Raw genomic sequence first — 21,266 nt, forward strand, 5'->3', positions numbered from 1 at the left:
GCGTGCGTGCGTGTGTGTGTGTGTGTTGTCATCTCCACAGTTGCAGTGAGTGTGTTCTGCTCCAGTGCAGTGTCACCACAAACTGTCGTTTGAAAAGTTAAATCATTGTGTCACAAGGACTAATCATGTGTTGATTAGTCCATGTGACACAATGATTTAACTCTGAGAAAAAAAAAAAACAAACACACAAAAAAGCATTATAACATTTAGCCATTATGTTTATAAATATTGTATACAATTGCATTATATTGCCCAAGTATTGCTTTTAATTGTATTAAAAATATCAGCAAATATAATGCATGTTTTTCATACTATCCACTGCAATTATCATCCCAGTCTCATGGTGGCGCTATTTTATAATGTCTGACTCAAGGATGCTATGTCGTGTCTCACCCTATCTGTGCCAGTGGAACTGGAGTATTGGGTTAGAGCCGAGGGCTGTAGGCATGCGTGTTCGTGTGTGTGTGTGTGGGTGTGTGTGAGCGAGAGAAAGAGAGAGACTGTGTATGTGTGTTAGTGAGAGAGAGAGAGAGGGAGTGAGGGTAGTGGTGAAAAGGGGGTAGAGAGAGAGGAATCCAAGCTGACAGCTTCCCTAATAGAGCATGATTAACTCGGCTAGAGAAGCAGGGAACCGTTGGATTACAGCAGCATTTTTAGTCGATATTTTTAGTTTTAGGATTTTGCTATAATGACGACAGTCCATCGGTTTCTGAAAGCATATTTAATAATGGAACAGCGAGTAAATGTGAAGTGGTCGATGCATTTTTTACTATTTAGCCTCCTTTTTGGTGCGTCGTCTGGAGAAGTCCGTTACGTCCTTCCCGAGGAGATGCAGCGGGGCTCGGTTATCGGGAATGTTGCACGAGACCTGGGGCTGGAAGTGATGGAGCTTGATGCTCGTCGAGCCCGTGTTGTTGCAGAAGGAACTAGACAGCTGTGTGAACTGGACACTGCGTCAGGCAATCTTTTGATCAGCCAACGGATAGACCGAGAGGAGCTCTGCGCGCAAGCCACTGTCTGCATCCTACAGTATCAGCTCTTACTTGAAGATCCCCTTCAAGCACACAGCTTAGTTTTGGATATTGCGGATATAAATGACAACAGCCCGGTGTTTGCTGCAGGGGAGATAAAACTAGATTTGGTAGAATCCACAGTTCTGGGGAGACGCTTTCCCTTGGAGGGCGCGCATGACCCCGATCTAGGAACTAACTCTGTCCGTGAATATAAACTGAGCCCGAATGATCATTTTGCGCTTGAAATGAGCACTCAAATAAATGGCAATGCTTATCCGGAGCTAATTCTCAAAAAAGCCTTGGACCGGGAGGTACAAGCTGAACATGTACTGAAAATCAATGGAATTGACGGGGGGAATCCAGTCAGATCAGGAACGGCTTCTATCCATATCCGTGTTCTGGACGCTAATGATAATGTCCCAGTTTTTAGCCAACGAGTTTACAAAGCCTCTGTGCCAGAGAACTCGGCCATAGGGACTGTCATAGCAGCGCTGAATGCCACTGACCTGGATGACGGCATTTATGGAGAGATAACCTACTCTTTCAGTCACCTGTCAGACAAGATGGGGGGAGTTTTTGAAATTAACCCTCTGAGTGGAGAAGTTCGGGTTGCAGGTCCTATTGACTATGAAGAGGCTGTTACGCACGAGCTGGGTGTTCAGGCTAAAGATGGAGGTGGTCAGGCCTCTCACTGTAAACTTGTAATTGACGTTATTGACGTAAATGACAATGAACCTGTGATAGAGATAAAGTCCGCGTCTGCTAACGTGGCTGAAGACTCTAAACCAGGAACTATGGTTGCTCTGATAAATGTTTATGACCTGGACACTGGGAACAGTGGGCGCGTCACGTGTTCAATCTCAGACAATGTCCCATTCAATTTTGTTTCAGAGGTTAAAAACTACTATATGTTGGTGACTGACGGAATACTGGACAGAGAATTTCAGCCTGAGTATAATATCACAGTTACTGCGACTGATGCGGGCTCCCCCCCACTCTCTGGTGTAAAAGTTATAACAATCGTTGTTAATGATGTAAATGACAACCCCCCGACTTTTACGCACAGCCAGTACGATGCCAGCATTTTAGAAAACCAACCCGTTGGCACGTTAGTGATGAAAGTGAACGCAGAGGATATTGACGACGGGTCTAATGCTAAAATACTGTACCAAATATCAAGGGACACAAACTCAGAAGTGTCCTCCTTCCTTACCATCAACTCACAAACAGGAGAGCTCTTCACGTCACGCCTCTTTGATTATGAACAGTCCGTTCACTTCCAAATTAAAGTGATAAGTAGAGATGGAGGCGACCCTCCACTCTCCAGCACATGCACTGTAAACGTTTTTATTAAAGACCAAAATGACAATGCACCTGTGGTCCTATATCCTGTCCAAACCAACGGGTACATTGCTGAAGATATGGTGCCATCCGAAGCGCCTCGAGGTTACCTGGTTACTAAGGTGGTAGCTGTGGACGCCGATTCTGGCCATAATGCCTGGCTTTCCTACAGATTAATCAAAGCAACGCAGCCCAACCTGTTTACGATCGGTCTGCATACAGGAGAAATCAGAACCGTGCGAGAATTCATGGAGGAGGACGAACCGAAGCAAACTGTTTTAGTTTTAGTAACGGATAACGGGCCCGAGTCGCTCTCCGCCACTGTTACAGTCAGCATAGTAATTGGAGACGGGCTGCCTGTTTTAAACGAACTCTTTGAGTTTGCAGATGAATCACCGGATAGCGATAACTTAACGCTCTATTTGATAATTGCCCTGGCGGCCGTGTCCTCTCTTCTCGTCCTTTTAATCAGTGGAGTGTTTTACTTTAAGCTCTGCCGGCGTGGTTATGTTTACCGTTCAACCACCGCTACTCTCCCCGTTTTCCCCACAGCCTACTGCCCCCCCAGTTTTACAGATTTGAGCCGTTGTGGGACCCTGCTGAAAGATGAGCGATATGACTCCTTCTTGACCACTGGGTCTTGGAGAGGCGATTTTCGATTCGGGTCAAACACAGACACTGACACACTAAAGAAAAGAAGTGCAGCCTATCAAAAAAGCACCCTAAGGCGCGCTAGTACAGATAGAGCTACTCTGAAGGTGAGAGCAGGTGCACCACATCCTTGCTATGTGGTCACATGAGTCGGTCATGACATATTGTAAATATGATGTAAAATAATCTTTGTGCAGTCAATATAATTTGGACCTTTGACTATCAGATATGTTAGGATTACTTTTTGTCATGTGTTTATGGAGTTACTAGAGAAGAGTATATTGTTGTGTGTATGTTTAAAATGTCTACATTTTTTCTACAAAAGTACGTGTGCATGAATATTGTTATCAGTGCATCGGTATGTTTTGTAAAGTTGGAGTTTTGCATCTAACCTGAACCTCATACCCCCATGACTGGACCTTGACAGACGCCAAGCTTAACCTTGTAGATAGTCTTTCTCCTGGAATCTTTTTGGAAATAGTCATAGTAGAATAAGTGAAACAATCTCTTTTAAATAGCTGTTTTCTTTCTTTCTTTTTCTTTTTTTTTTTGGGGGGGGGGGGGGGGGGGGGGGGGGGGAATCAAAGACAGAACAAATATGCAGCAGACAGTGTGTCTTAGAAAGGGTGATATATGAGATACATTATACATGGTTCATTTCCTGCATATGAAATGCATGGTAGACCTTTGTTGTTCTGACCTCTCTATCACTGCGTCTTCTGATAGCTACACAGTTGAAGAAATGCGGGTTTAGCTGTTTATCTTTTGCTTTGTTCGTGATTGATTGAGCTGTTAATAGTTTTTGTGTAAAATGGCCTTCACACTTTTATTTACTGTCCATTTTGGACTTTGAATACACTACAGCTAAGTTTTGATAAAGCTATAAATGTTTTCAAACACATGATTTGTGTGACAGAGACATGATAAAAGCTTTGCACTACATGCTATGAATTGAACAATATGTAAATAGACTATGGCTGCACATGGATGAACAATAAACTTGAAGAGAAGATTGTGTTTTCTGTTCCTTTTTCTTCCTTTTCTTTCAAGTGATACTTTTTTTTTTTTTTTTTAGATCAGCTCTCAATTAGCCTCTTCCAGGACCCTTTTAGCATCAAGGAACATAAGCATTTCAGACATACAACAGTTAAAAAAGAGAGCAAATGTGTAAGAAATTAAATCCTTTTTAAGTGATATGAACAACAGAAAGCTAAATATTTGGAACTGTATGGATTTTGAAAAGTACCATAGTCTCCACTCAGGTCAGTGGTTACAGTCTTATGCAACAGCTCAATAGTGATGTTGGTGTGTGGTGGTGTGTGTGTGTGTGTGTGTGTGTGTGTGTGTGTGTGTGTGTGTGTGTGTGTGTGTGTGTGTGTGTGTGTGTGTGTGTGTGTGTGTGTGTGTGTGTGTGTGTGCGTGCGCATTCTTGTCTCCTACTGACTGTGTCATGGTAGTGAAGCAGAGAGGTTTTGTCATCAAAAGACTTCCCATGTGAATTCATGTTTGTTCCTGTTCCTGTTATAGCTGCAGGCTCATTTGTGCTCCTAATTTTCAGCCTTGGAAGGAGAGGGAGAAAGAAAAAATAAATAAATAAAAAAAACCAAACAAGCAGTGCTTAATGATTTTTATTATCTAGGTCACAAGAACACTGTCTTAAGCAGTATGGTTGACAACATTGGATTGGGTGATTTTAATTAACACAAACGTCACAGAGTTTTGTTCTGTTTTGTAGAAACATCTTGTGCAGAGCAGGGGATGAAATGTTCAAAAAGCGCTGACACATTATGTGCATAATTCTTGGAGTGGGAGATGTCCAGCAACACCTTTAAGCTTCAAGTCTTTGTCTGTATCTTTACAACACAGAAACAATATCTTTCACCTGGCAATCGCATAGACTTTTTTTTTTTTTAATGTAATGTTAGAAACTATCATTGAATTTGAAACTGGGATTTAATGGGTTGATGATTATTATGTGACACTGTTCTCAGAAATAACATTACAGGATAGAGAGCTGTTCAGTTAGGCTGGTTAAAAGATAAGGAGGCATACAGTCATGTTAGTTAAGTGCTCAGAAATAGACATGAAGTCTTAAAGTTACCTATGTTACGTAAAAACTTCAGGTCAAAGGTCAGAGCTATATTTCCATGGCAACAGTAACACACCTAAGGTACCTGCTGCCAACTGACAAAGCTGCCTTTTGAAGAATGAAGTAAAAGATGAAAACACGGCTCCATGAAAGAGCAAAGTAGTCCTGATTAAGTCAGTCAAGAAAACGCTCTGTATGCAACTGATGAACTTGGACAACGATCTGGATTCAGACTATTTGTTTGACCTATTCTGTAGTTTGAGTGTGTCTGAAAGTTAAAGCAGCCCCTAGAAGTTCTCTTAGCACTTTGTGTGTGGTGACTTCTTTGGGGTAGTTTACAAAACATCACAGTTCCTGATATTCATCATTTCACTATGACTCTGTATGTAATTCATAGTCATGTAAACGAACGTGACCAGATGTTATTAATTTGTGTTTTTTTAGGATTCATCATGATCACACTAACTGTTTTCCTTATTCTCCTTTCTTTTCTCGGTGCACTCCTTGAATGAAACTTCCATTTTGATCCAGCAGGTAAGCTTATTTTCATTTTCCTCTCTTTAGAAATCTCACACTGTACACTACTGTACACCACACTCTTTATTGCTCTGTTATGTGTTACTCAAATCCCCAAATCAATATGGAACACAGTTGACCCAGAATGAGTTTCTATCTCTTTCCTACTCTATCTGTCTTCCACCACACACAAGCTGTATTGAAACCAACTAACAAACCCAACATTATAATTTTTTCTAAGCCACATTTCTTTCCAAATCCTGCTTTGAAAGTCGTAATCATGCAAGACTGAAATTGTAACTAACAGTCTTGCAGCACAGGCAGCTGCATTGCTCTTATTTTTGTGTGCGCTGTGATTCACCCCTAGGCTTTAAACTACATGAATATTAATAATCTGGCTGCTGCTGTGCAGTCATTGCCTGAATAATGCAAAATCACGATGTGCAGAATGTTATGCTCTACAACAGTATATGCTAATATCATGTGTGTACAGGGACGATGCAAGGCATGCTTGTGACCCATTTAAAAAAAGAAGAAAAAAACGACATTGCTACCTCTGCAGACATCATGTTTATCATGTTTTAGCTGCTTAGAGAAGAACTAGGCTGCTGTGAAATGTGTCAGTATTTATTCATGCTTGTGAAATAGTGTTGCAGCAGTTCCATGCTAGATGTTAATTCCACTGCTCAAATGTAGGTCACTGGACTTATCAGTCAGATTGGATTGGGAGAGAAAAGATTATCTATCTATCTATCTATCTATCTATCTATCTATCTATCTATCTATCTATCTATCTATCTATCTATCTATCTATCTATCTATCTATCTATCTATCCACCCATGACTCTGTCCCACTGTACCATTTTACTTTGTGCGTGTGTGTCCACAATTTCTTGCTCTTGTACATTTGAGATTATTGCAGCTGTTATTATTGCAAAGTATCCCCACTTGCGTTTTTCAGTCAATTGATATCTGAACGTGGTGACAATGACCAGTTCAGTGTATAATCACATGCTGATTAATGTTCATTCTAAAAATAGTGATATTTAGCACAGACTTTTATTCTTTTTGGCCTTTTTTTCCTTCTCTGTATTTTGATTTTGCAGATCCACAACATTAAAGGTTAAAAAAAAAAAAAAAAAAGATTGCACAGCATTGGTCATCACATACCGGTGATGATGATGATGTTGTTTTACTTAGTCACTGTTGGTGGTGCTGTTGCATAAGCAGACTATTCGTTTAACATCAGCCTTATCTCAAGTCACTGCCCGTCTTCTAACAAAATAGGCGATGGTTGTGTGCATACGCTCGTTAAGGCTCTGAATGGATGGTGCCATTGTATGGATCTGACTGAAGACTACAAAATATACTGTCACACTCGCTACAGATAACTGCGGAGTTGTGGATCTGATATTCACGGGAAGAAATGGATATTCGGACGAGCAAATGCACCTCAGTGGACTGGAGAGTCTCCATTTTGCTTTTCTGTGTTGTTGCTGCGGTTAGCGGACAAATTCGTTATTCTATCCCGGAGGAGATGAGAAAAGGGCTGTTTGTTGGAGACCTTGCCAAAGACCTCGGCTTGGATGTTAAAAGGTTGGTTTCCGGTCGGGCTCGACTAGTTATAGATGGGGATAACCAATATGTCGCGCTGAACCAGAACAAAGGGCACATCGTTGTCGATGAAAGAATTGACAGAGAAAAATTGTGTGCCAAGAAATCGCCATGTAGTTTTAGTCTAGAAATTGTCCTCGAAGAACCACTTGAGTTGTTTTCGATTACCATCGAAATACAAGATGTGAACGATCATGCTCCTGCTTTCCCCAAAAAGGAAATCAATTTGGAAATAAGCGAATCGACGCCCACAGGGACGGTATTCTTGCTCGATAGTGCAGCAGATCCTGACGTAGGAATAAATTCACTGCAAAGTTACTCTTTAAAGGCAAACGATCATTTTGTTCTAAAACAACACACTCGAACAGACGGGAGTAAATATGCTGAAATCATGCTTCAGAGTGCTTTGGACCGCGAGAAGCAAAGCGAGCACACGCTCATATTAACGGCTGTCGATGGTGGGGAACCGCAGAGGTCTGGCACAGTGAGGATACATGTGTCTGTTTTGGACGCAAACGACAACGCACCCGTTTTTACGCAGTCCGTATACAAAGCATCTGTACTGGAAAATGTTTCGCGAGGCACAGTTGTTGCTACCGTCAGTGCCACAGATGCAGACCAAGGTTACAATGGTAACGTCACATATTCTTTCACCCACTTAGAGGAGGATTCGTCCTGTCCTTTCAGAATAAATTCTCACACCGGAGAGGTTAAACTCACCGGTGACATCGATTACGAGGTTACTGCAAATTACGAAATAAATCTTCAAGCAAAAGATCCGTGGGGTGTAGTGGGCGCCAGCAAATTAATAATTGAGGTAGGAGATGTGAATGATAACAGTCCAGTAATCACGATGGCTTCGTATTCAGGTAAAATATCAGAGGACTCTATTCCAGGCACAGTAGTAGCGTTGATTAGTGTCCAAGATAAAGATTCAGGTAAAAATGGACAGGTTCATTTAAATATAGACGAAAATCTCCCTTTCAAAGTTAGATCGTCTCTTAGAAATTACTATACGTTGGTCACGGAGCAAAATCTTGACCGAGAACAGCGTTCCAGATACAACATTACGCTTACTGCCACAGATGAGGGCTTGCCTGCTTTGTCAGGCAGGAAAATTGTCGTTTTAGACGTGACTGATATTAATGACAACGCACCAGCTTTCAACCAAAGTGTTTACAGCGCTCAGGTGGTTGAGAACAATACTCCTGGTATCCCTCTGTTACAGATCCACGCCACAGATCCAGATCAGGGCCAGAACGCACGCATATCATATTTTCTTATTGACGGCGAGGTTAGTGGAAATCCGGTCTCCACGTATTTCTCCATTAATACGGAGAGTGGGGTCATTCAGTCTTTGCGTTCACTTGACTATGAACAAGTCAAAGAGTACAAAATACGAGTTAAAGCGCAAGATGGAGGCTCGCCACCACTAAGTAGTAACACATCAGTTATTGTGCGTGTCCAGGACCAAAACGACAACCCCCCTCAGATTCTGTACCCAGTCCAGACTGGTGGCTCTGTGGTGGCTGAAATGGTGCCTCGTTCAGCAGATGTGGGCTATCTGGTGACCAAAGTGGTGGCTGTTGATGTGGACTCTGGACAGAATGCCTGGCTCTCCTATAAACTGCAGAAAGCCACAGACAGGGCGCTGTTTGAAGTGGGCTTACAGAATGGAGAAATAAGAACGATCCGCCAAGTGACTGATAAAGATGCAGTCAAACAAAGACTGACTGTCATAGTGGAGGACAACGGGCAGCCCTCTCGTTCAGCTACAGTCATTGTTAACGTGGCGGTGGCGGACAGCTTCCCTGAAGTGCTGTCGGAGTTCACTGACTTTCCACACGACAAGGAGTACAATGACAACCTGACTTTTTACTTGGTGTTGGCTTTGGCTGTCGTTTCCTTCCTCTTCATCACGTGTTTGGTGGTTATTATATCAGTGAAAATCTACAGATGGAGACAGTCTCGCGTCCTGTATCACTCCAGTCTGCCTGTGATTCCATATTATCCACCACGTTACTCAGACACTTTGGGGACAGGGACTCTCCCACACGTGTACAATTACGAGGTTTGCAGGACGACAGACTCCAGAAAGAGTGACATGAATTATATTCAACCGATGAGTCAGAGTTTAGTGAGTGTGGATGGAGATGGGACTGATTCGTCGCAGCTGGACAAGCAACTTACAGGCACCTGTTCTCAAATGTCAACCTTGGTGAGTGATATATTTCACATTTTATTCTCTATTTTCAGGATTTTCTCTCTTTTTTTTCCCCTTCGGTAGTTGGAGTAAAGTGTGTGCACACGCCTATCAGAAGCGCTTTAGTGTCACTGTCCATGGTGCTGGACAGGTCGATGGACTAACTTTAAAGTTCTTCATGTGATTCCAATTTATCGACTCAGACACTTTAGGGACAGGGACTCTCGCGCAGGTTTACAACTACGAGGTGTGCAGGACGACTGACTCCAGACATCAGCTGTGACTTAAGTTGGCCTGCAAATCCTATGCAAATCATATCAACTCTTCCATCTGTGCGCACAATAAAATACTGATCGAATTTTACGTTTGCGTTGTTCTATTGATCTTATTAACTGCATCTGAATAAGTTGGCATACAGAAAACACGTTGAACAGGATGGTGTGGCAGCTCTGTCGCTGTCCATGGTGCTGATTTGTTACTTGAATTTATTTTCACAATTTGGTGACAACTACTACTACTGCTGCCGTTACTACTACTACTACTACTACTACTACTACTACTACTACTACTACTACTAATAATAATAATAATAATAATAATAATAATTATAAAGCCTATATTTAGCGACTGTGAAAACAGAACATGTTAGAGGTTACTAAGTTTCATTTTTACTCCCATTTCCTTCCCAACTGGCAATTTGTTAGTGCACTCTTCCGAGGACAAGATTAACATTATTTCCATGTGTTTATTTTCTGTCATCTAGGCTTTGCTTTTATTTGTCATAGAGACCATGTAAGGATCATTTCGAAGTAAGCTTACCATGGAATATACAGTGCTTTATCAGTTTGACAACAGATTGAAAATCAGCTAGATGTTTCCTGGCAATGAAAGAGAGCCCTTTTCTCCATATTTATTGATTTCTTTCCTCATTCCCCGAAGAAGGGAAAAAACTAACTTGCTTAGGATTTGAATGAGCAATCAGTAATGTCTTTTATGACCAGCAATGCCATCACTATAGAGACTGTCATCGAAAACACAAAATTTGTGGAGCTGAATGTCTGGTTGTACTAGTTTCATATTTTATCCTCTAAGTGACGCTGTTGCCTGGTAAACCAATTCTACTGTGTGCATTGTGAGGCAGTGCTGTTCCCTCCCCTGTCACTGCATTTCAAGAGGCGATCTGTGTTTCATACGAGCTGGAGCTCATCGGATGCACAGTTGATTTACTCTTAAATAAAAATTAACCGGGAATGTTTGCGTTTTCCTCACTGAGTTGAAATCTTCATAACATTGTTCGGTTTGCCTGAGGACCCTGTTTTCACATGGCATTCAAAGAACAACATCGAGACAGAGGTGTAAAATGGCGATTGTTTGGACGACTACCAGTGGCAATCTACCTGCTTATTGTTCAGTTTATTTTTCTCCATCAAGCGGAGGCACAGATCCGTTATTCGATCCCGGAGGAGATGAAGAAAGGGTCTCTTGTTGGTAACGTCGCGCAAGATCTTGGTTTGGATTTGAAAAGGCTCCGATCTGGCCGGGCCCGCATCGTGACCGGAGAAAACGTCCAATACACCGAGCTGAAGGCAGACAAAGGGACTTTAGTCGTGAATGAGAGAATCGACCGAGAGCAGCTTTGTGGGGACGTGACGCCGTGTAGCTTTGCCTTTGAGATCTTATTGGAAAATCCAATGGAGTTGCACCCTGTCACCATCGAAGTGTTAGACGTAAACGACAACGCTCCCACTTTCCAGAACAGCCACTTGGATTTTGAAATAAGCGAATCAGCAGCGCTTGGTTCCCGTTTTGTTTTAGAGAGTGCGGACGATGCTGATGTCGGGGTAAACGGTCTGCAGGACTACATTTTAACTCCGAACGACAATTTTGGTTTAAAACAACACGTTAATCCGGACGGCAGCAAATATGCCGAAATGGTGCTTCAGAAATCTTTAGACAGAGAAGCACAGCCACGCCTGACTCTGAAACTGTTGGCTGTTGACGGCGGAAATCCACAGAGATCCGGTACAGTAAATATAGTTGTCAATATTCTAGATGTTAATGATAATGCTCCCGTGTTTAACCAGTCTGTGTATAAGGCCACGGTGATTGAAAATGCACCAAAAGGCACTCACATTGTTACTGTAAATGCAAGCGACATAGATAGCGGTTCAAACGGAAAGGTAACGTACTCTTTTTCAAAATCAAAAGCAGGAATAGCTGACTTGTTCGATATAGATGAAGCTACTGGAAGAGTATATGTGGCAAAGGAAATAGATTTTGAAAAAGACAAAAAGATCGAGTTCAGGGTTGAAGCCAAAGATCAAGGCGGACTGACTGATTCCAGCAAAATTGAAATTGAGGTTATTGATGTAAATGATAATGCTCCGGTCATTAACGTTATGTCATTCACGAGTCCTGTGTCAGAGGACTCTCCTGCTGGCACTACCATTGGCATAATTAATGTTAAAGATCTTGATTCGGGAGAAAACGGACAGGTAAGATGCACAATCGAAGGCAATGTTCCTTTTAAAATTAAAACCAACGTGAGAAATTATTATGCATTGACGACTGATGCCGCGTTAGATCGTGAAAATCTGTCAGAGTGTAACATCACTGTAATTGCGTCAGACGCAGGATCGCCTCCCCTCTCAACTAGAAGAACCTTTTATCTTAAAGTCGCAGATGTCAATGATAATCCTCCAGTATTTCCTCGAGGTTTTTATAGTGCATTCATCACAGAGAATAACTCTCCAGGTGTATCTGTACTACGTATTAATGCCAAAGACCCTGATGAAAACCAGAACGCCCGTGTTTCCTATGTTTTGGAAGACTGTCAAATAGGCGGAGCTCCAGTTACTGAATATGTTTCTGTGAATGCAGAAAGTGGAGTTATACACGCAGCGCGCTCTTTTGATTATGAACAGATCAAACAACTGGTTTTCGTCGTCAAAGCGCAGGATGGAGGCTCTCCTCCACTCAGTAGCAATGTGACAGTGAAAATAATGATCCAGGACCAGAACGACAACCCCCCTCAGGTTCTGTATCCAGTCCAGACTGGTGGCTCTCTGGTGGCTGAAATGGTGCCTCGTTCAGCAGATGTGGGCTATCTGGTGACCAAAGTGGTGGCTGTTGATGTGGACTCTGGACAGAATGCCTGGCTCTCCTATAAACTGCAGAAAGCCACAGACAGGGCGCTGTTTGAAGTGGGCTTACAGAATGGAGAAATAAGAACGATCCGCCAAGTGACTGATAAAGATGCAGTCAAACAAAGACTGACTGTTATAGTGGAGGACAACGGGCAGCCCTCTCGTTCAGCTACAGTCATTGTTAACGTGGCGGTGGCGGACAGCTTCCCTGAAGTGCTGTCGGAGTTCACTGACTTTCCACACGACAAGGAGTACAACGACAACCTGACTTTTTACTTGGTGCTGGCTTTGGCTGTCGTTTCCTTCCTCTTCATCACGTGTTTGGTGGTTATTATATCAGTGAAAATCTACAGATGGAGACAGTCTCGCGTCCTGTATCACTCCAGTCTGCCTGTGATTCCATATTATCCACCACGTTACTCAGACACTTTGGGGACAGGGACTCTCCCACACGTGTACAATTACGAGGTGTGCAGGACGACTGACTCCAGAAAGAGTGACTGTAAGTTCGGCAGAGCTGGTAGTCAGAACGTGCTGATAATGGACCCCAGTTCAACAGGGACGATGCAGCGACTACAGAGTGAGAAGAGCATCCTGGATGAACCAGACTCCCCTTTAGAGGTTAGTTAAACAATTTAATATAGTCTGAAAACTGAACAAAACTGAATAATTTCAGAGTGAGGTGTTTGTTTGTTTGTTTGTTTGTTTGTTTGTTTGTTTGTTTTTAATGTTTCCCATATGATGTGTTTATGGGACGACAGTTTTTAATAGTAATTCGAATACAGGGTGCAATGTTATTCCGTGCCAGTGTCATTGGGAGGTGGACTTTTAAAGAGGATGAGAGATTGAGTAGCTAAAAACGCTTCGCAAAATGTTGCGAAAAGTTTGTTGTGACCATTTATTAATTAAACAGTTGTCTCTGAATAATCCGAGGGAAAAAAAAATAAAAAATACAGAACACGAATACTCCGCGCCGATGTGAAAGGAACCACAGAGACCCACTCCCGATCCTCACATCCTTATCCTTCGTTTTAGCATATGGAAGTCAGGAGTCAAGAGAGGTCATAGATACAGGGACGCGTTACTGTGCTCTGCGATGAAGGCATAGTTATTTCACAATGATAACTAATCTTGAAACTCTTGTGTATTTTTTACGTCAAGAACGACTTTGTTGTGTACACAAGTCACTCTGACTTAGACATATTACAACTTGACTTTGTTTTTTTCTTCTTCTTTTCCTTTGGATATGTCGGGTTTACGCTTCCATGATAACATTTTTTCAGTGAAATAGTTGTAATGCAACGTGTTGTGTGAAAACTTGATTATAATAATGTGATTTCTCCTGTATTTAAAGACGTGTTGATACTCTCAGCTCATTTTAAAATGTGAGTTATGTGGTCTTGGTCTCATTTGATGTTCACCTTTTTAGACTCTAAGGGACGCTGTTGGTCAGTTAAATCCTTTCTGTGTTGTGTCGTCACTCAGTCAATCCACCGACTAACTACACAGTGAGGAAGGCTCTCTGTTTTATCGAGGTTTAAGGCACGTAAGGGTGAACATTGTCTCACAGACCTGCGTGGAAAGGTTGAAGACGTGTTTAGATGGAACCAACAAACGGATAAGGACCTTCTTTATCGTCGCTTTAGTTGGATATTCTTAACCTTTTTTGATCTTTTGTTGCCATGATGGGAACTAGACGATGTCTCATCAACATAGGCGCAAGATGGCGATTATTTTATGGATTTCGACAGCAAATGGGACTGCTTATGTTGCTGCTTCATATGGTTAACATGGTAGGTGGTCAGATTCGTTATTCTATTCCAGAGGAGATGAAGAAAGGCTCTGTTATCGGCAACGTAGCGCAAGATCTTGGTTTAGATCTGAAGAGACTCCGTTCTGGGCGGGCCCGTATCGTGACCGGAGAAAATATCCAGTACACCGAGCTGAAGACAGACAAAGGGATTCTAGTCGTGAATGAGAGAATAGACCGAGAGCAGCTCTGTGAAGATGTAACGCCATGTAGCTTCAGCTTTGAGGTGATTCTCGAAAATCCAATTGAATTGCACAGAATAACTGTTGAGGTTTTGGATATTAATGATCACGCTCCCGTCTTCCCCAAAAAAGATAGGCCTATCGTTTTTGAAATAAGTGAATCAGCTGCAGTTGGCGTCCAGTTTCCACTGCAGAGTGCAGAGGATCTAGATGTGGGACAAAATGCGTTGCAAGATTATGTTTTGTCACCAAACGATAATTTCATATTGAAGCAACATACGAATCCAGACGGAAGTAAATATGTTGAAATGGTGCTGCAGAAACCTTTAGACAGAGAGCGATATCCACAGTTTTCTTTGAAACTAATCGCAGTTGACGGAGGAACACCACAGAGATCTGGTACAATAAATATAGACGTCACTGTTTTAGATGTTAACGACAACGTTCCGGTTTTTAACCAATCCATATATAAAGCATCAGTGATGGAAAACACAATGAAAGGCACAAGTATTATTACAGTTAATGCGACAGACGCTGACAGCGGTTCAAATGGACTCATTACTTACAGTTTGTCTAACATGAAAGGAAGTGCTGCTGATATATTCAGTATTGAAGAAAACACCGGCACAGTTTCTGTTTCTGGTGAAATAGATTATGAAAAAGACAGAAAATACGAGGTGAGGGTGGAGGCAAAGGATCGGGGTGGCTTTATCGGAACAAGTAAAGTTATTTTTGATGTGGTTGATATCAATGACAATGCCCCAGTTATCAATATCATGTCATTTTCCAGCCCTTTATCTGAGGATTCGCCACCTGGTACAACAGTTGCTGTTTTCAACGTTAAAGATGCAGATTCTGAAAAGAATGGCCAAATAAAATGTTCAATCGATGGCAAACTTCCCTTTAAGATCGAATCATCTCTTACAAATTATTACAATTTGATCTCTGATCAGTATTTTGATAGAGAATCGGTTTCAGAATATAACATAACAATAACAGCCACAGATTTAGGGTCTCCTCCTCTTTCCAGCTCAACAAAATTACATCTTAAAATTTCTGACGTAAATGACAATGCACCACTATTTGATAAAAGCAGCTATTCTGCTTATATCACAGAGAATAATTCCCCGGGAATTTCCATATTTGCTGTCAGTGCGCGAGACTCTGACTGGAATCAAAACGCAAGAATCTCGTATCTTTTAGAAGACACACAAGTCAGTGGTAGTCCAGTTTCTACTTATGTGTCGTTAAACTCCGAAACTGGAGTTCTTAGCGCAGTTCGTTCATTTGATTATGAGCAAATTAAACAGCTTCAGCTAGTAGTCAAAGCGCAGGATGGAGGCTCTCCTCCACTCAGTAGCAACGTGACAGTAAAAATAATGATCCAGGACCAGAACGACAACCCCCCTCAGGTTCTGTACCCAGTCCAGACTGGTGGCTCTGTGGTGGCTGAAATGGTGCCTCGTTCAGCAGATGTGGGCTATCTGGTGACCAAAGTGGTGGCTGTTGATGTGGACTCTGGACAGAATGCCTGGCTCTCCTATAAACTGCAGAAAGCCACAGACAGGGCGCTGTTCGAAGTGGGCTTACAGAATGGAGAAATAAGAACGATCCGCCAAGTGACTGATAAAGATGCAGTCAAACAAAGACTGACTGTTATAGTGGAGGACAACGGGCAGCCCTCTCGTTCAGCTACAGTCATTGTTAACGTGGCGGTGGCGGACAGCTTCCCTGAAGTGCTGTCGGAGTTCACTGACTTTCCACACGACAAGGAGTACAATGACAACCTGACTTTTTACTTGGTGTTGGCTTTGGCTGTCGTTTCCTTCCTCTTCATCACGTGTTTGGTGGTTATTATATCAGTGAAAATCTACAGATGGCGGCAGTCTCGCGTCCTGTATCACTCCAGTCTCCCTGTGATTCCATATTATCCACCACGTTACTCAGACACTTTGGGGACAGGGACTCTCCCACACGTGTACAATTACGAGGTGTGCAGGACAACTGACTCCAGAAAGAGTGACTGTAAGTTCGGCCGAGCTGGTAGTCAGAACGTGCTGATAATGGACCCCAGTTCAACAGGGACGATGCAGCGACTACAGAGTGAGAAGAGCATCCTGGATGAACCAGACTCTCCTCTCGAGGTCAGTTAAATAATTTAGCTTCGTCTTTTTGCCCATTTGTTCTTTCTTTTTAATGAGTTGTATTGGTAAAACAGCTGCACTTCATGCTGCCTTTTTCAGCACCATGGACAGCACATCATTTTTCGTAACCTGCTAGAAATGTCACACGTTAAAGTTTTCATAGAAATGACTTTGCAAAGCAGATGCTTTTGAAACATTGTCAAACGAACTGTATTATTAAACAATGTTATTTGTACCGAGTTACTTTTAACTGTCGCTACATTAATTACATTCAATCTTCAAAGCGCAACATTGGCTTCCAACGTCCTGGTGTTGTTATACAACTTGGCCGTTTGACAAGATGTTGTAAATATGATATAAGTGAGGCATAATGTCGCCAGGGGACGTTGAGGCAATACAATAGTCACAATAGAGTGATGAATTTTGTGTCACTGTTTAGTAGTATTATGCGGGACTCAAGTTTTTTCCCCCCTTCAGAATAGCAACATGACTTCCCTTCTCACTGCATTTTCACTCCAATTTGATGTCAAACATGTCCTAACACAAAATTGTTGCATTTCAGCATATTTAAGAGACGAGAGCTTAAACTCCACATCATTCTTTATAAGATTCTGTAATCCGTCGAGTCCTTGTATGGAGTCACTAATATGGTTTTCAAATTTAAACATGAATATTTTTCATTCTATTTTAAACCAGTTGTTCGTTTTCTTTCTGTATGACTGGATGCACTGTAAGTGAATTGTTTGAGAATTAAATTTAGTTTTTATTGGACAGATCGTTTAGCATTCGCACAGATTTTAGTTTAATGGAAAAAAAAAATATGAGTTGAAAGGTGAATAATTTACAAATATTTTTTCTTAAGTTTCTCCATGGACCACACCAGTGAGAGATGTGTTCGTTTTGTTTTCTCCAGAGCGTTGGTCCTGTCGTGAACTTATCTGATGTTCACCTTTTAGACTCTAAGAGACGCTGTTGGTCAGTTCAATATTTTCCGTGTTGTGTCGTCATTCAGTCCGTCCCATTCTGACTGCACTGTTCAGACAGCTCTCTGTGTTTAGTCGAGGTTCTGGGCGAACATTGTCTCTCAGTCTTTCATATTAACGTCGACGACGTGTAGATGCTAACAGGAAAAGGATAATACAACCCGATTTACCGTCATATCAACTGGATGTTGATCACTTTCCACAATTCTCTTTTTTTTCTTACCATGACGAGAACTGGACGATCTTTCACCTACAGATCCGCAAGATGGCGATTATTTTATGGATTTCGACTGCAAATGGGACTGCTTTTGTTGCTGCTTCATATGGTTAACATGGTAGGTGGTCAGATTCGCTATTCTATACCAGAGGAGATGAAGAAAGGCTCTGTTATTGGCAACGTAGCGCAAGATCTTGGTTTAGATCTGAAGAGGCTCCGTTCTGGGCGGGCCCGTATCGTGACGGGAGAAAATATCCAGTACACCGAGCTGAAGACAGACAAAGGGATTCTAGTCGTGAATGAGAGAATAGACCGAGAGCAGCTGTGTGGAGACATAACGCCATGCAGCTTCAGCTTTGAGGTGATTCTCGAAAATCCAATTGAATTGCACAGAATAACTGTTGAGGTTTTGGATATAAATGATCACGCTCCCGTCTTCCCCAAAAAAGATAAGCCTATCGTTTTTGAAATAAGTGAATCAGCTGCAGTTGGAGTCCATTTTCCACTGCAGAGTGCAGAGGATCTAGATGTGGGACAAAATGCGTTGCAAGATTATGTTTTGTCACCAAACGATAATTTCATATTGAAGCAACATACGAATCCAGACGGAAGTAAAAACTGTGAAATTGTGCTGCAGAAACCTTTAGACAGGGAACAACGTCCCAGTTATTCTTTGAAACTAATCGCAGTTGACGGAGGAACACCACAGAGATCTGGTACAATAAATATAGACGTCACTGTTTTAGATGCGAACGACAACATTCCGGTGTTTAACCAATCAGTGTATAAAGCATCTGTGATAGAAAACACGGTGAGAGGCACAAATATTATTACAGTAAATGCCACAGACGCTGACAGCGGTTCAAATGGACTCATTACTTACAGTTTGTCCAACATGAAAGGAAGTACTGCTGATATATTCAGTATTGAAGAAAACACCGGCACAGTTTCTGTTTCTGGTGAAATAGATTATGAAAAAGACAGAAAATACGAGGTGAGGGTGGAGGCAAAGGATCGGGGTGGCTTAATTGGAACAAGCAAAGTTATTGTTGATGTGGTTGATAAAAATGACAATGCGCCAGTTATCAATATCATGTCATTTTCCAGCCCTTTATCTGAGGATTCTCCTCCCGGTACAGCAGTTGCTGTTTTCAACGTTAAAGATGCAGATTCTGAAAAGAATGGCCAAATAAAATGTTCAATCGATGGCAAACTTCCCTTTAAGATCGAATCATCTCTTACAAATTATTACAATTTGATCTCTGATCAGTATTTTGATAGAGAATCGGTATCAGAATATAACATAACAATAACAGCCACAGATTTAGGGTCTCCTCCTCTTTCCAGCTCAACAAAATTACATCTTAAAATTTCTGACGTAAATGACAATGCACCACTATTTGATAAAAGCAGCTACTCTGCTTATATCACAGAGAATAATTCCCCAGGAATTTCCATATTTGCTGTCAGTGCGCGAGACTCTGACTGGAATCAAAACGCAAGAATCTCGTATCTTTTAGAAGACACACAAGTCAGTGGTAGTCCAGTTTCTACTTATGTGTCGTTAAACTCCGAAACTGGAGTTCTTGGCGCAGTTCGTTCTTTTGATTATGAGCAAATTAAACAGCTTCAGCTCGTAGTCAAAGCGCAGGATGGAGGCTCTCCTCCACTCAGTAGCAACGTGACAGTGAAAATAATCATCCAGGACCAGAACGACAACCCCCCTCAGGTTCTGTACCCAGTCCAGACTGGTGGCTCTGTGGTGGCTGAAATGGTGCCTCGTTCAGCAGATGTGGGCTATCTGGTGACCAAAGTGGTGGCTGTTGATGTGGACTCTGGACAGAATGCCTGGCTCTCCTATAAACTGCAGAAAGCCACAGACAGGGCGCTGTTTGAAGTGGGCTTACAGAATGGAGAAATAAGAACGATCCGCCAAGTGACTGATAAAGATGCAGTCAAACAAAGACTGACTGTCATAGTGGAGGACAACGGGCAGCCCTCTCGTTCAGCTACAGTCATTGTTAACGTGGCGGTGGCGGACAGCTTCCCTGAAGTGCTGTCGGAGTTCACTGACTTTCCACACGACAAGGAGTACAATGACAACCTGACTTTTTACTTGGTGTTGGCTTTGGCTGTCGTTTCCTTCCTCTTCATCACGTGTTTGGTGGTTATTATATCAGTGAAAATCTACAGATGGAGACAGTCTCGCGTCCTGTATCACTCCAGTCTGCCTGTGATTCCATATTATCCACCACGTTACTCAGACACTTTGGGGACAGGGACTCTCCCACACGTGTACAATTACGAGGTGTGCAGGACGACTGACTCCAGAAAGAGTGACTGTAAGTTCGGCAGAGCTGGTAGTCAGAACGTGCTGATAATGGACCCCAGTTCAACAGGGACGATGCAGCGACTGCAGAGTGAGAAGAGCATCCTGGATGAACCAGACTCTCCTTTAGAGGTCAGTTAAATAATTTAGCTTCGTCTTTGCCCATTTGTTCTTTCTTTTTAATGAGTTGTATTGATAGAACAGCTGCACTTCATGCTGCCATTTTCAGCACCATGGACAGCACATCATTTTTCGTAACCTGCTAGAAATGTTAAACGTTAAAGTTTTTATAGAAATGACTTTGCAAAGTAGATGCTTTTGAAACAATGTCAAACAAACTGTATTATTTAACAACGTTGTCTCTACCGAGTTACTTTTAACTGTCGCTACATTAATTACGTTCAATCTTCAAAGCGCAACATTGGCTTCCAACGTCCTGGTGTTGTTATACAACTTGGCCGTTTGACAAGATGTTGTAAATATGATATAAGTGAGGCATTATGTCGCCAGGGGACGTTGAGGCAATACAATAGTCACATTACAGTGATGAATTTTGTGTCACTGTTTAGTAGTATTATGCGGGACTCGAGTTTTTTTCCCCCTTCAGAATAGCAACATGACTTCCCTTCTCGCTGCATTTTCACTCCAATTTGATGTCAAACATGTCCTAACACAGAATTGTTGAATTTCAACATATTTAAGAGACAAGAGCTTAAAATCCATATCATTGTTTATAAGATCCTGTCATCCGTTGAGTCCTTGTATGGAGTCACTGCTATGGTCTTCGAATTCAAACATGGATATTTTCCATAATTATAACAATGCTGACTATTCTATTTTAAACCAGTTGTTGGTTTTCTTTCTGTATGACTGGATGCACTGCAAGTGAATTGTCTGATTGTCTGAGAACGAAATTTACTTTTTATTTGACGGATCGTTTAGCATTCACACAGATTTTAGTTTAATGAAAAAAAAAAAGTTGAGTTGAAATGTGATTTAATTTACAAATAATTTCTCAAATGTTTCTC

General features: G+C 41.9%; 2 protein-coding genes and 2 pseudogenes across 26 annotated transcripts in view; all 4 read left to right on the top strand.

Annotated features, from left to right (window-relative positions):
- The window catches only part of LOC143325941 (protocadherin gamma-A4-like), a 75,434-nt gene extending 68,699 nt beyond the window's left edge, over positions 1-6,735 (top strand). Inside the window, exon 2 of the mRNA XM_076739363.1 lies at positions 5,629-6,735. Coding sequence (XP_076595478.1) covers positions 5,629-5,658 — 30 coding nt within the window. The 3' untranslated portion in view covers positions 5,659-6,735. The remainder of the gene's footprint in view (positions 1-5,628) is intronic.
- LOC143325917 (protocadherin gamma-C5-like) overlaps positions 1-21,266 on the top strand; it is a 280,430-nt gene that overhangs the window by 98,896 nt on the left and 160,268 nt on the right. The window lies entirely within an intron of this gene.
- On the top strand, positions 10,750-13,214 carry LOC143325932 (protocadherin gamma-A3 pseudogene; annotated as a pseudogene). Its single transcript, XR_013077586.1, has one exon. The product of XR_013077586.1 is annotated as a protocadherin gamma-A3 pseudogene (transcript).
- Positions 17,878-20,379, top strand: LOC143325923 (protocadherin gamma-A11 pseudogene; annotated as a pseudogene). The gene has a single exon (XR_013077582.1). The product of XR_013077582.1 is annotated as a protocadherin gamma-A11 pseudogene (transcript).

Source organism: Chaetodon auriga, chromosome 9 (genome assembly GCF_051107435.1).
Source record: "Chaetodon auriga isolate fChaAug3 chromosome 9, fChaAug3.hap1, whole genome shotgun sequence".
NCBI classification, from domain to species: Eukaryota; Metazoa; Chordata; class Actinopteri; order Chaetodontiformes; family Chaetodontidae; genus Chaetodon; species Chaetodon auriga.